Genomic DNA, 14,078 nt, shown 5'->3' on the forward strand with positions numbered 1-14,078 from the left:
CTGAGGTGAAGGGAGAGATCTTAGGGCTAATGTCGTAGTGAACATCCATCGAGGGGGTGCCTGAAGCAGCTGAGTGAGCAGTGCCTGGAGGAAAGCGTGTCAAGAGGGAGAAGTAGAGCAGGTGGGCTGGGTAGATGGGAGCTGACGTGAGCCTGGGGGGGACGCGCACCAGGAGCGAAGGTGGATGTCATGCTCGAGCGGGAGGAGGAGCAGCAGTGCAAGGCAGGGCCACCGCAGGTGCATTAGGGAAGGTCACGTATTCAGACACTGCGGCTCAGGATCCTCGGTGGAGAGAGAATGGGAGTCAGAGTGGCCGTTAGAAGTCCCTGGTGACTCAGTCCTTTAGCAACTTGAGGCCAGGCTTAGCTCTGGTTCCTCCGGGGCCAGGAGAGTGGGAACAACAGAGGAGCTGGAGGGAAGGGAGGGGGAGCACTCACAGAACAACACCTGAAGATCTTTGTGCTTGTCGGTGCGGTCCACCCTCGTTCAGTTGAAGCCATTTCACGAGCCGGCTGAATTTAATGCAGAAGGTGAACACCAGGAGCTCCATGTCAGTTTGGACACGTGTACTTGTTCCAGAGAAATTGGACATTACTTCTGTCAGAAACTTTTCATCCTGAATCTCGTAAAGACAGTGGAACAAGTGCCAACAATATGGTCCTAGTTTCTGCTGTGTGAGGTTGGCCTCCTTCTTGGCCAATCGCAGCAGCTTGTGATACCTGTCCTGGGAGAGCTGGCATTTGAAGATGCTCTCTGTCTCTCTCATGCCCTGCTCACTCAGAAGGCCAAATAGGAAACACGTGGTTGGTTTCCCAAACACACTAACCACCCCACGTTCTCCTATCAACTCTTTCATACTTTTGATGCTCATTAACTTCTTACCCTCTAAAACACAAGACATTGCTGCAAAGAACTCCTGGAAACAGAGGTGAATGAAGCTGTAGCTCAGAGAGGTGGGGTGTTCCTGAAGAACACCCATCTTCAAGAGAGCGGAGACGATGTCCTCATCTAACCCGTGTTCTCTCAGGTCCTCCGGACTGAACAGGGTCTTTCCTTGCCCGATGCCCTTAGCAGCCAGAGAGCAGATATCCCACAGCTTAGTCCCGAGGGACTGAGCTTGGAGAACGTGGGAAGAGTAGTGCAGACAGAGGGCTGTGGTCGTCCGGCAGGTCAGTGAGAGTTCTTGCCCCTGATCCATCTGCTGCTTCAGGCAAGTGCAGACCAGCCAGGTCACCCAGGGCACCACACACATGGTCAAGAGAGCCGGGTTTGATTCAACCAAGTTAAAGGCTCTGATTGCTTTGCTATGATCTGTGAAGTATTGATGGAAATACTCCCTCCTGGCTGACTCAGAGAATCCGAGGACCTCCACCCAGCGTGGCTGCTTTAAATAAGGAATGAGCTTCCCCAGAGCTGTGATCCGAGCTGTGATGAGCAGGGAAGCCTCGGGAAGTAAGGTTTTCCTCAGCAAGCTGCCCAGCAGTGTGTGCACCGGCTGCTGCAGGCTCCAGTGCAGAAAGTGCTTAGAACTGTGCTCCTCCAAGTCCCATTCTGGTTCATCCAAGTTATCAAGAATGAAGAGCAACTTCTTCTGCTGAGACAGGATCTGTCCAATGGGAACCTCAGGGCCAGCCCAGTCTCTTGAAATGAGCTCATTGAGACTCATTGTCCTGGACTGGACCAGCTCTCTGCAGTTGAAGTAGAAGACATGCTGGAAGCGGTTCCTGTACAGCCGGCCTTCCTCCCAGGCTCTCCTCACCTGCCTGGCCAGGGTTGACTTCCCGATTCCAGCCACCCCATGCAGTACGACTGTGGGAGGCTCTCTCTGGGTACCCGGGCCTGGTCCGAATAAGTTTTTAACATCAATGAGATGTTTTTGATAATCTATCAACTGGAGATTCCTAATCCAGGGTGAGATATCATAGCCTCTGGGTTGAGATCTGTGTAGAAGTAGCAGCTGTGTGAATCTTTGGTGGAAATCCTCATTTTTCCATGGCTGTGTGGGGCTGGGACTCTCTCTCTTTTGCTTCTGGAACTTTTCTGTGAATCCTAAAGGAGGGAGGGAAAGATGGAACATATAGGTATAGAATATATTTGTTCATTTGTTTCACCGCTTATTTGTTTAACAACTATTTTCTGAACCCACATGCTATACCACGTGCTAATGGCTGCTAGTGGTACATTCTTGCCAGGTCAATGGAAGAAACATGGGCTTTTGGGGAGTAGACCCCAGCCAATTCTTGATCAAATTATTTTCACTATGTGATATTTTCCATTCCGCAAACATTAAATAAGGCCTTACACTGCCGGGCCCTGATCTAGAGGCTAGGCATAGAGAGTGAATAAAACAAATACAACTCCCTGCTCACATTAGTTGCATGACCTGAGCTATTTGCCCCACTGAGGACTAGTTTCTTCATCTGTAAACTGTAAGTGGTCGTGGAGGAGTGCAGGGGCTACGGGTGGTGTGGCAGACGGCACGGGTTCCTGACAGCCCCTCAGCGGCCCCCATGGAGGCCCACGCCAAGGGTGCTCTTCTACAAGCACCTGTGGTTGTCTGTCTGAGGCCTCTCTCTCAGGCAATGAGTGTGACAGGCCAGAACCCCTGGGGAGTTGGTGCTCCAAGAGGGGCGCTCCGCCAGTGACAGATGGCAGTTCCTTGTCCCCCAGGGGAGACAACTGTCCCCAACATATGCTCTACACTGTCTCCTGAAGACCCCGAGTGTGTCAAACCTCAGTCAGTCACAGGGGTAGGTGCTCTGTACCACAGGTGGCATTGGTTCCTGCCTTTCCCTGGCTCACTTCTCTCCCCTAATGCTGCTTCCAGGGAGCCAGGTCCCCGATGAGCCACCTGCTCTCCAAGGAGTGTCAGGTCTGCCTCTGGGGGGAAGCACCTGGACCATCGGGAAAGTGGTTTGTGAACGGCGAGGGGCTGAGCACTGAGCACTGAGCACGTGTCAGGGATGGTCCCCTGGGAGGGGCCTCAAGCTCACATCTTAGTGAGATTCCAGGTAGACTCACTGTTGCCATCCCTTCCTTTTTCCCTTCAGAAGATTTTGAGTGCCTCCCACTTCTCCCCTTAAGTGGAAGCTTCAGATGATGCAGGTGACTCATGTGGGACCCTGACTCCCTTTTTATCTTGGGGAACCTGCTGGACCTCCAGAGTATGTGGGGTCAATTTCCCCTTTAGCTTGGTGCGACTGGGGTACCGGGGGCCACCCCGCTTCTGGATCATGATCTACTGATCCACTTTCTTGTCTCCTGGCGCACCTGCCTGGCCTTTGAGGGCCTCCCCAGGCATGGCTACGGCCGCTCTGAGTCATGGTCTTGGCCCACCCTGCCCTGAATCCTGCGTCTGCCTGAGGGGCCACTAGACAGCTTTGGGCTTTTTGGTGCCATGTTCTCCAAATATCCCGGTTAATGGATCTGCATGACACATACCTAAATCCTCTTGACTTAGTAAAATTTTCAAAACTCTCCTCCTACCACCAATACCTCTAATAAGTTACACATTAATATTATTCTTTTGACCAAGAGCTGGCAAACTCATGGCAAATCTAGACTGCTACCTGTTGTACAGTCTGTGACCTAAGAATAGTTGCTACTTTTTTAAATAGTTGAAAAGTCAAAGAAGAGTAATATATCATGATGTGGAAGTTATATAAAATTCCAGATCTGCAAAAAGATGTGTACATGAAACTCATAGGTCCTCATAAAGATTCCACCCCAAAAGGACTTCACCTATCACATTATAATAAAATTGTCAGGATTCAGAAACAAAGGGAATATGAAAGTAGCAAGAGCAGAGTGGCTCATTGCAAACAGGGGCACCCCCATAAGGGTATGAGCAGAGTTTTTCATCAGAAACTTCACAGGCCTGGAGAGAGTGGACGATATGTTCAAGGTGCTGAAAGAAAAATAGCTGTCGGCTGAGACTAATTTACGCAGCAAATGTTCAGAATGAAGGAGAGATAAAGACTTTCTCAGATAAACAATAGCTGAGGGAGTCATTACCACTAGCGATGACTCCAGGAAATGCGAAGAGGAGTTCTCTGAGCTAACTGGTAACATGAAAACATATAAAAGTATAAATAGCACTGGTAAAGGTAAATTTTATATGTAGTCAAATTTGGAATATGCGATACTGTAATGATGGTGTGTAAATAACTCTAGAAGAATGGTTAAAGGAGAAAAGTAACGGCAAAGCCAAGACGCGGTGTGCCGTGTGGGGGAGGGGCTGTCAGGCTGGAGCAACTCCTGGGAGCTGGCGAAGGGCGCGTGGAGGCACTGGCGGCAGGACAGTAGCGGCGGCCTTGGGAAGTCTTTGGGGCATGCTGCGGTCACTGCGTGATGAAGATCAGGACCTGACTTTAGCAGTGTGACAGCTTCCGGGACAATGTGAGAATATTTGTGGAGTCGATCCCTGTCTTTTCAGACAGTTCAGATAGGATATGTTCCCTTTCTACAAGGGAATTCCAGATCAGAGTGGGATTTGAGTGGGATTTGAGAATTTGGGGAATACCCGCAGCTTTGTAACTTCAGAAGTGAAATTAGCTAAAACATTCACCTTTTGAGAAGTTCTGTGTTGCTAGTCCTCTCTCTTAACTGAGCCCCAAAGGCAGACTCTGTGAAAGATGACAGAAGTTGGCAGAAGTTGTTGTCATAGCCAGGGGGCACGAATTGCCCAACAGAACCTGGAACTGGACATCAAGGAGAACCAGCACAGTGGCTGCTGAATGACTCCAGGACGTGGTGGTGGATGAAGAATGTGGTCAGCAGGGCAAGCTGCGTGCGTCCAACTATGTGGAGAGGAAGAACAGCCTGAAGAAGAGCTCCCTTGTGAAGAAACTGAAGGACACAGTAGGCCTCGGCAAGACCAAGAGATTGACCAGAATGTGGGGCATGTCCCTAACACCCAGGACAGATGCTGAGTACCCCACAATGGAGCAGCACCAGCTACATCTATGACCTCAACATCTGAGACATTTTAAAATTTGCCTATGTGACTGAGAGTCCTGGAAGAAGTACAAGAGTTGGTTGCTGAGTCCTCCGGCTTCCTGAGCCCACTGAAGGGCCCGCCTGAGCAATGACCAAGGCACCCAAGTCCTGCATGTGGTCCAGAAACTGTACCCTTTCAGCTCAGTCACCGAGAAGCTCACCTTCGAGAAGGGAGAGACCATGGAGTTAATAGAGAAGCTTGAGAATGACCCGGAGTGGTGGAAATGCAAAGATGCGTGGGGACAGGTCGGCCATGTCTACCAACACTAGGTGGAGGTCATCAATGACAGACCAGCCCTGTCCCCATCCTATGCCCCATAGATCCACTATTCAGGGAAGGGGCAGGGGACACTTTGCAGGCAGAGAGTGGTACTATGGGAACAACGTGCCGTAAGGCCAGGTGCACGCTTAGTGAGTGGTTCTGGATGGCGACTTCCTCATTGGGGACAGTAAATCCTTGCCCAGTGACTTGTCCCAGTCTCTCAAAGCATCAGGGAAGAACTAACATTTCAAGGTGCAGCCTGTGAAGAATGTCTGCTGCATCTGGCAGTGGCGGATTGACCACCATGGACAGTTCCTGGGATGCTACGGAAAGGCGCCGTCTTCCCCAGTGAGCATGGAAGGAGCTGCGCCTCACTGGAGGGCTTCAGTGGTGTCTCCCCACGGACCCTGCCACCTCCAGACCCTGGCGCCACACTTAGGCCCCCAGAGCCAAGCAGGGGGCTCCAAGGAGTAACGGTGGGTCACCTGTCTCCTGCGTGTGCTATCTGTCCAGCGGCTTCTCCTCTGTTGGCTCCCGTTGCCTGGTCGACCTTTCCGTCCAGGTCCTTCGTTTCTGTCTGCCTCCCCTTTGCCACCCCGGCCCTCATTCTACGGCTCATAGAGGAACCGCCCGGTGAGGCAGCAGTGAGGGCGCCGTCCATTGCCTCTGGGGCTGTGCTTGCGATAAAGGAAAGATTCCCTTGAAGGTCAACCTGCAAGAGGGGCAGCTGATTCGAAAGGCAGACGTTTTGGTATTTTAATCCCAAATATACCACTGGCCTAGTTATTTTTCCTCTTGCCCCTTGGCTTGTTTAAATTTCACAACTATGTACTTAATTCCTAAAGCAATATGAGCCTGCATTCATTTGTGGATACTAATACCGATGATTAAGGAAAACACCTTAATCTTTCAGGAAGGGTAGCTACTAACAGTTTACACAAACACAGACTATATTTATCTATTTATCTACACACACACATTATATATTTATGTATAAATTTTCTTTACAGGGAAGTTTTCCAGGGTTTACCAAAGAATATGTGATTGGTAGTAAGAGACACAGAACGTTTATGAAGAAGTTGCAAATTTTTTTTTTTTTACAGGTGAACTTCTTTACAGTTTAAATATACAGTCATGAGACAGCACATTCCTCCATTTGAAGAAGGGGTCTTGAGACCTCCTACACTTTCATACTCAGTTGTGTGGATACTGGAATAAAAAGCATTATGACAAGACTCTGTGTGTATTTATTTTGAGGAAAGTTCTGACTTATTGATGGGAGAGCAATGACTTCGGCATTTCCTGAATACTCAATGCCTAAAGGATGGAGTTTAACAAATTTATTACTTGTGTGGCTTCATTTTCTACCACAGTATTTTTTACTATATTGAAGTAATAAATTAAAAGAGTGAAAGTCCAAGAGGAAGAAAAGGACAAAATATTAAAATATCTGTAGTTAAAATAATTTGGTAATGGATATACAATATAAATATGTAAATTGTGACTTCAAAATCATAAAATATGGGGGCAGCATAAAAAAATTTTGTATGTGATTGAACTAAGTTGTAATAAGCTTAATATAGGCTGTAATAAGTATAAAATGTTTTATGGAAATCTGATGGTGGACACAAAGCAAGAACCGGTAGCAGACACAGAAGAAGCATGGAGAAAGGTCCCACTATAGAAAGTCATTAAATCACACTGGAAAACCACAAGAAAGGAAGGAATAAGGGAAGTACATAAAACCTGTAAAAACACTGACAAGTCCTTACCTATCAATAATCACTTTAAATGTAAACACATTAAATTCTCCAATCACAAGACATAGAGTGGTTGAATGGATAAAAAAATCAAAACAAACTAACATTAAAGCCCCAAGACCTGACTGTATGTTGCCTGCAAGAGACTCACTTCAGCTTTAAGGACACACATAAGCTAAAGGAAAGGGATGGGGAAAATAGTCAATGCAAATGGAAACCAAAAGAGAGCAGGATTAGCTGTAATTGTATCAGACAATGGACCTGAGCCTGTGACCATCAGTGCCAGGGCCTGGGAGCAGGAGGAGGGGGAGCGGGCACAGAAGGAAGGGGAACGGAAACGGGGGACATGGAAACGGGGTGGGTCCTCCCGAAGCAGCAGCAGACTCGAGGGAGAAATCGCTGGTTCTAGGTTCCAGCCCTGGCTCTGTTTCCAAGCGCTGTGTGAGCGTGGATTTGGATGCTGGGAGGAAAAGAGAAGGAGGCCAGGGTGGAGCAGAGGTTTCAGCCTGGTGACTAGCATGGCGAAGGCCGAGATGAGAGGAGGCAGGAGCGGAGTTGGACTTGGGCTGAGGAATACGCCGGCCCTCCTCCTGGGCAGCACCTGGAGATCAGAGGCCTCCTGGGAACTTGCTACCACCCTGCCCCACGGAACTTCAGAGTCCACTGAGATCAGCACCCGAGCTGTGCCCGGGCGAGGACCATGTTGCACGTGGCACCTGGTTGGGGGAGGCTCCCTGCCTGGGCCTCAGGCTGCCATCTGTCAAATCAGAGGGGGTGTGGTCTCAACACTGGAGTGTTCCTGAAAGAGCCCTCTAGGCCTACTGACCCCACCACCTCATCCTGCCTCCTCCGTCCTCCTTACATAGTTTCCTGGCCCAGGTCCTCGTGCAGCCACAGGCTCACCTGGGTGGGAATCTGCTGGCTGCCTTGCAGCCCCACTTGGGGCTCTCATGCCAACTCAGCAAGCCTCCCATTTCCATGTCTGTCCATATATCAGACAAGAGTTTCAAGTTATTTTTAAGTTCTGGGGGAGCCCCAGGACCCAGGGTCAAAGCGTTTCAGCACCGTGGTGGAGAGGAGCCCTGTAGGAAAGTGCCATTGGAACCAGGAAGTAGAGGAATGGGGGAGACTGAGCTGTGGGAAGCAGGTAAGGAGGGTGACACTGGCGAGCAGGGTGGGCAGGAGCCAGGGCACTGACCCCGGGGTCCTCCAACCAAGAAGAACCAGAAGGCAGAGACCCTGTCTTCCGAGGAGAGACCAGTGCACGCACTGCAGCCTGCCCCAGGCCCTCGCTGCCGAAGGGAGCCCGGGCCCTGCCGGCAGGTGTCCTGACCTGGCTGCAGGAAGTTTGTCTCTCCCTCCCCGTGTAACTCAGGACTCCTCTCTGTGCCTCAGCTCCCCCTACAGGAGGCTAAAGCCTCTGCCCCCCACAGCTGCTATTAGCAATAACATCCACAGAGGCAGCCACAGTAGCAGCAGAGCAGGTTATGGAGCACTTGCTAGGAGTTAGACTCTGTCCTAAATGTCTAGCACGGATTCTCTCTTTAACCCTCCTACTGTCTAGGAAGCAGGCTCTCACTCGCTCACTTTACAGATGGGGATACAGATGCAGAGAGCAGCGAAGCGACTTGCCCAATGTGGTGGTGTCAGGATCAAACCTGCTTCTCGCAGACTCCCTTCTGTGCTTACAGCACAAGGCCGGGCACGTTTCCACCTTGAGGTGGGTGAGAAACCCACATGCTTCCTGCTGGTTCCTTTGAAGTGTCAGCCTCTGGTCTCTCTGGCGCTCTGAGCTCTCCCTCCTAGGTTTTCTGGTGACCACAGGGGTTTCTGGGGTTGCACTTGGCAGAAGTGGGTTCCAGGACGGCCCCCCTGCTCCAGCAGGCCCCTCAGCACCAGTCTAGTCTGAGCTGGGTCTCCCTTTCTGACAAGGAAGTCCTCAGTCACTGCCCAGAGGCAGGTCGGCAGGGGGTTCAGTGGGGATGGGGGCGGGGCAGCAGATGGACAGCACGCAGAGGGCGCTTTGTCTACTCACCTGACTCCAAGGCGGCCTCATTCCTGATCTGGGCACACAGCTCGCTTGGGCCCATCTGCTCCTCGGTCTGCAGGGCCAGGTCCCAGGCCTGCTGCTCCCCGTACTGAATGCTCTTCGAACTCTCGGGGTAAGGGATGGTCTCAGGAGAGCAGTGGTAGACATCCTGGTCAGGCAGCTGGTGCTGGAACTCCCTCAGCTGCTTCTTCGTCATTAACTGTAAGTTGTGGGTCAGCTGCTGCTGGACACTACTGGTCTTGTCTGCTCCCTCAGGTTGGCCTGAGGCACGGGCCTTGTCTGCTCCACTGGTCGTCTCAGTGTCGGCTTGGTTTGCTTTGGGGATGTTCACTGGGGAAGGGGTGTGGTGAGAATCATCAGACAGGCAGAGAATAGTGCTCACTTTTGGCCCCAAACATCTCTCAGTGCAAGACTCCCGCTTGGGTAGTTATCTTCCCTGGTAAACTGCTGTTCAGCATTCGGAACCCACTTTGTAAGGCCCAGGGTCTGCTAATGGATGGTATTGGGAGAAGGGAGGTGAGGGGGAGAGGGAGGGAAAGGCAGGGGAAGGAGGGGTGGAGAGGGGCTGGGGGACATGGGAGAGGCCAGGTTACTGAGCTGCTGGGTCTGGGCTGGGGCAGTCAGGGCCACGCAGGGAGGGGCAGAGGGATTGGATGTTGGGGACACTCACTGTTCTGTGCTCCTCAGTCCTCCCTCTCGGCCCTGGAGTCCTGGAAGCAGCCTGGTGCAGGGATGTGACAGGAGCGGGGGTCGGAGGAAGGAGGAAGGAGCCCCCGCCTGGGCTCAGGGCTGCACTCAGGTCTCCTTAGACTCCTCCTGGGCCTGGGCTCCAACCAGGAAGAGCGCTCTAAGAGAAGCAGAGTGGGAAGAAAGTCTTTCTGTGGAAACCACACAGGGGTGTGGCCAGGTGGGGGGAGGGGTCATGAGAGTCCCAGGCAAAGCACGAACTTAGAGCCAGACCCCCAGACAGGCCACACTGCAGTCAGCCAGGGGCACAAGTCAGTTGGGCTGCTGTGCTGGGTGCAGGGACATGCAACATGGAGGGACACACATCTTTGCACGAGCACCCTTCCTGTCCCTTACCCAGGGCCTGCCCACAGAGCCATGGCTGAGGATCTTCAGGAAGCTGGGGGGGGGGGCCAACCCATCTCCTAGAATGGGTGGGTCCACTAAGTCCACCCACGCAGCTCCTCATTGGGGCACTTGAGTGGGTTTAGGGAGTTTCTTCCCCAGCCTCTCATAGCTTTCTGGGCTTCCTTCCAGTGCGTTCCTGCCATGCCATGGGGGCATTGAGGTTGCGTTCTGACCAGGGGCAGCTCAGCGCTCAACTGGTAAACTTCCCACCCAAAAGGGGAACAACCCCTGCCTCATCCTTGCACAACCAGGCTTCTGGGGAGCTTTCTGTTTGTTCTGCAGAATCCGCAGAAGTGAAGTCTATAGATAGAGGAGTGACATCATCTAATTCATTCCCTGAGTGTAGTAGCTCCTGGGGATGCCTTGAACTGACCTGGGCTGGAGAAGCCCAGGCCTCAGGTGCTTCAGTGCATTGCTGACCTGGACACAGACACCCTGGGCGCCTGATTCATTTTTTCTGAGCCTCAGTTTGCTCTCCTATTAAGTGGGACAATATAGGTTTGCCAAGAGGCTCGAATTTAAGCAAAAGATAATAGCAACCTTTAAAAATGTTATGTAATTTTTTTAAAATGGCCAATAAGCACACGGGAGGACATTCAACAGCCAGACTTACCAGGAGAGGAAAGTGCTGCCCTAGGAGGTGGATTGATCAGCAGAACCTGAGCCCCCCCTGGAGGCCCTGGGACCCCGTGTGGGGGGAGGTGTGGCCTGGAGGAGGGGTGCGATGTGGTTTGATTTCCTCCTGACCCTGCCTAGTGCCGACACCAGCTCTCTGGACACCAGCTGGGTGTCCTACAGCTCAATCTGACACCAATTACTTGGAGTTAGAGCAGGTCCCATGGGTTTAAGGGCTCAGTCCTCAGACCTGCTCCCCACCGCAGATTTCAGGTCACCGACCTTTCTGTACAAGTTGGCAACAAAATCGGAGGTCTCAGTGACACCCTGTCAGATAATTTGCTTGAATGACTCACAGAACTCAGAAAAACACTTTACTTACTGGTTTATTAGAAAGCAGAGAAGCCAGGAACAGCCACAAGGAAGAGGTGCACCATGCGAGGTTTAGGGGCCTTCATGGAGGGCTCATTTCCAGACATGTCCGAACTCCCTGGCCTTCGTGACTGAGTTCATCTCCAGCCCATGCCCCGCAGGTGCCACCTTGGTCTTCCTGGTGACCAGGCTCCATTCTGAAGTTCCCGAGAGGCCCCCACTCCTCTCACTGGTGTACGAAGGACCTCTCCTCACTCCAGGAACCCAACGGTGGGAGCAGCCGTGCGCCAGGAATTGGAGACAAAAACCAAAGGTTTAATTTTGTTACATCACAAAGGTGCTAGTAGAATTCTGCGTGGAGACCCCAGTCTTAGAGGTCGAGGTCAGGCAGAGAGAGGCTGGTAGAGCTGAAGAGTGGCAAAGAAATGTGCTCCCGGGTGCCCCTCCCCACCCAGCTCCCCAGCCAAGCAAAGCCCTTGGCTCCCAGTCACCAGTCCCTGTTTTTAGGGTTGTGCCTGATCTGTGGGTGTGATCATGGGAGCTTTAGGGCCCAAAGCTGTCAGCTATGGAGCTGGAAATCTTTGACCCATCCTTTAACTTTGGGCGTGCCCAGAGGGCCAACGGAAGTGAGTGTGGAGGCCCTGAGAAGCCAGGGGACTTGGTCAGATGTCACAGCAGGTCATCAGCTGAGCTGGGGCCAGGAGCCAGGTCTCTGCATACACAGGCCACGACAAATCTTTTCAGAGCATTCCCTTGAATTCTAGGTCTTTGGAGTCAGTAGGCTCACGTCTGCCTTTAGCAGTTTTGCAATTACAGGCAAGTTGTTGAACTTGTCGGGTCCCCAGACTCCTCCCTGGTGGCCTCATGCAGGCTCAGGACTTGAAAGGACCTCTGTGGGCTGATGACCCCACACAATTGTATCTCCAGCCCCAACCGTCCCTCTGACTTGCAGAGACATTATCCAGCGGCTTCCTCATCCTCTTTACCTGGGTGTGTCGCAGCCGTCTCAGACCAAAGCGCCAATTTCACCCTTTCCCCTCATCCCCTCAGCCTTCCCTGCCCACGGGCTCTTCATTTCAGCTAATGACAGTTTGGGCCCAAAACCCTGGGGTGATCTTTGACTCCCCTCTTTCTCTCAACCCTCACATCCAATCGGCCGTCAAGTCCTGCCAAGGCTACCCTTTGCAGAGATCAGACCGACCCTCCCCGCACCCAGTGATTCCACCCGGACCCCCACCCGGTCCCCCACCCGCTCCCCCTGTGGCCTAGTCTCCAGGTCACAGCGATGGCCTCCAATCTGTCCGCCTGCCTGGGACGCTGCCCTCTGGCACCTACTCTTAGTCCAACAGCCAGAATTACTCTTCAAAAACAAATCAGGTCAGGTCAAAACTCTCCAATACTTCCTGTTCCAATCAGAGGAAACACCGAAGTCCTACCACTGGCTCCAAAGCCACATATAATATATCTCTCTGTGCCCCCTTTCCCTATCCTGTAGCGCCTTAGGTCCCGTTTTGCTCCTTGAACAAAATTTACCTCTGGGCCTCTTCACTGGCTTTTGCGTCACTTAGAATGGTCTCCCGCAAATAGCCAGAGGCGTGTCATCTCAGCTGCTAGAAAGTGGCAGTCCCCTTCCACTTTCCCCATGTACCTCTTGGACCTTTTATTCTGTTTTATTTATTTGCCTGGCACTTGGACCCCTGACCTTATAGATGGTTTTTTTCCTTTATGTTACCCTCGCCTGCCGTTAGGAGGTTAGCCCTGTGAAGATGGAGGTTTTTTTGTTTTGTTCACCGTTTTTACTTCCCGTGTCTAATACAGTGTGTGGCCCACGGTATCAGCACAATAGAAGCTGCATTCATGGAATGCCTCTGGAAGGATTTCCCCTTGATCTTTCTAAACAGCTACTCACCCTGGCCATTAGATGGCGGTCAAGTACGTTCTGTGCCTGGAAACAGCCTCCAGAGTGGTCAACAGAGGACCCTCCGAATTTTTCCAGTTGCGTTTCTGGTGCTTTGGGTCTTTGCTCCTCTACTGATACTTCAGAGCCTTTTAGAAGCCAGTTAAAAAACCCACTTCTACCCAAATAATACAAGTTAATCTTAAAAATTAACATGTGAGGGTAAACCAAAAGTCTGTCCCCTTTAGAAAAAAATGTATCTTTTTATATTCAAATGGTTACAACTGTAATGCAAACCATGGTACCTTCTGGAACTTGGGTTCCCTGAGACTTCCCCTCTCCCCCTGAGTCCGAGAGTGTCCTGGGTGCTGCCTCGGGGGGTCGCGGTCAGGCCCCAGCTTCCTCCCTGTCCTGCTGCTCTAACCCCCTCACTGTTGTGTCCATGGTCTCGGACGCCCTCTTCGTCCTCCTCAGATGCTGGCCTTGTCCCTTCTCAGACCCACCAGTGCTGGCGCTGATCTTTCCCGCCCCCTCCTGAAACACGGGGCAGGCTCCCCCAGTCCTCCCGGGCGCGGCAGAGACCGTGGCAGGAGGATGCGGCTTCGGGCAGGACTGTCCCACAGGATCCAGACAAAGGGAAGATCGCTCACAGGGACGGCTGCAGAGCTTGTGCTCGGAGCCTGCAGGTCAGGGCCGTCCTGGGTGCCTGTCTCCCAGCCACAGTCTCCAGAGCTCTGGTTGGTTTCCATGCGGCGTGGGCAGATCGCTCCCCAGCCCCGACGTCTCCAGCCACCGCCCCACCTTGCAGGCCTGGTCAGTCTGGCGTCAGACTCCAAGAAAGAGAACAATTCCCCTCCTTAACGTGTCCACTTGTAACACAGGCCCCAGTGTGTTACCTCCCTCCAGGTGGTTGGCGGGGACCTACCTATTCCCTTTAGTGTTGCTTGGTCCTATGGAGCCAACAAAGAAATTGCAGCAGTTTGACAATTT

At 52.1% G+C, this 14,078-nt stretch overlaps 1 protein-coding gene across 1 annotated transcript in view; it reads right to left on the reverse strand.

Annotated features, from left to right (window-relative positions):
* Positions 1-14,078, reverse strand: part of LOC129072259 (NACHT, LRR and PYD domains-containing protein 1-like) — an 87,173-nt gene that overhangs the window by 67,701 nt on the left and 5,394 nt on the right. Inside the window, exons 2-3 of the mRNA XM_054575674.1 lie at positions 9,056-9,400; positions 438-2,049 (exon numbers count right to left, since the gene is read on the reverse strand). Of these exons, the coding sequence (XP_054431649.1) occupies positions 438-2,049; positions 9,056-9,400 (1,957 nt within the window). The remainder of the gene's footprint in view (positions 1-437; positions 2,050-9,055; positions 9,401-14,078) is intronic.

The sequence above is a fragment of the Pteronotus mesoamericanus genome, unplaced genomic scaffold, assembly GCF_021234165.1.
Source record: "Pteronotus mesoamericanus isolate MK-2021 breed Mesoamerican mustached bat unplaced genomic scaffold, CSHL_Meso_final contig_317, whole genome shotgun sequence".
Classification (NCBI taxonomy): domain Eukaryota; kingdom Metazoa; phylum Chordata; class Mammalia; order Chiroptera; family Mormoopidae; genus Pteronotus; species Pteronotus mesoamericanus.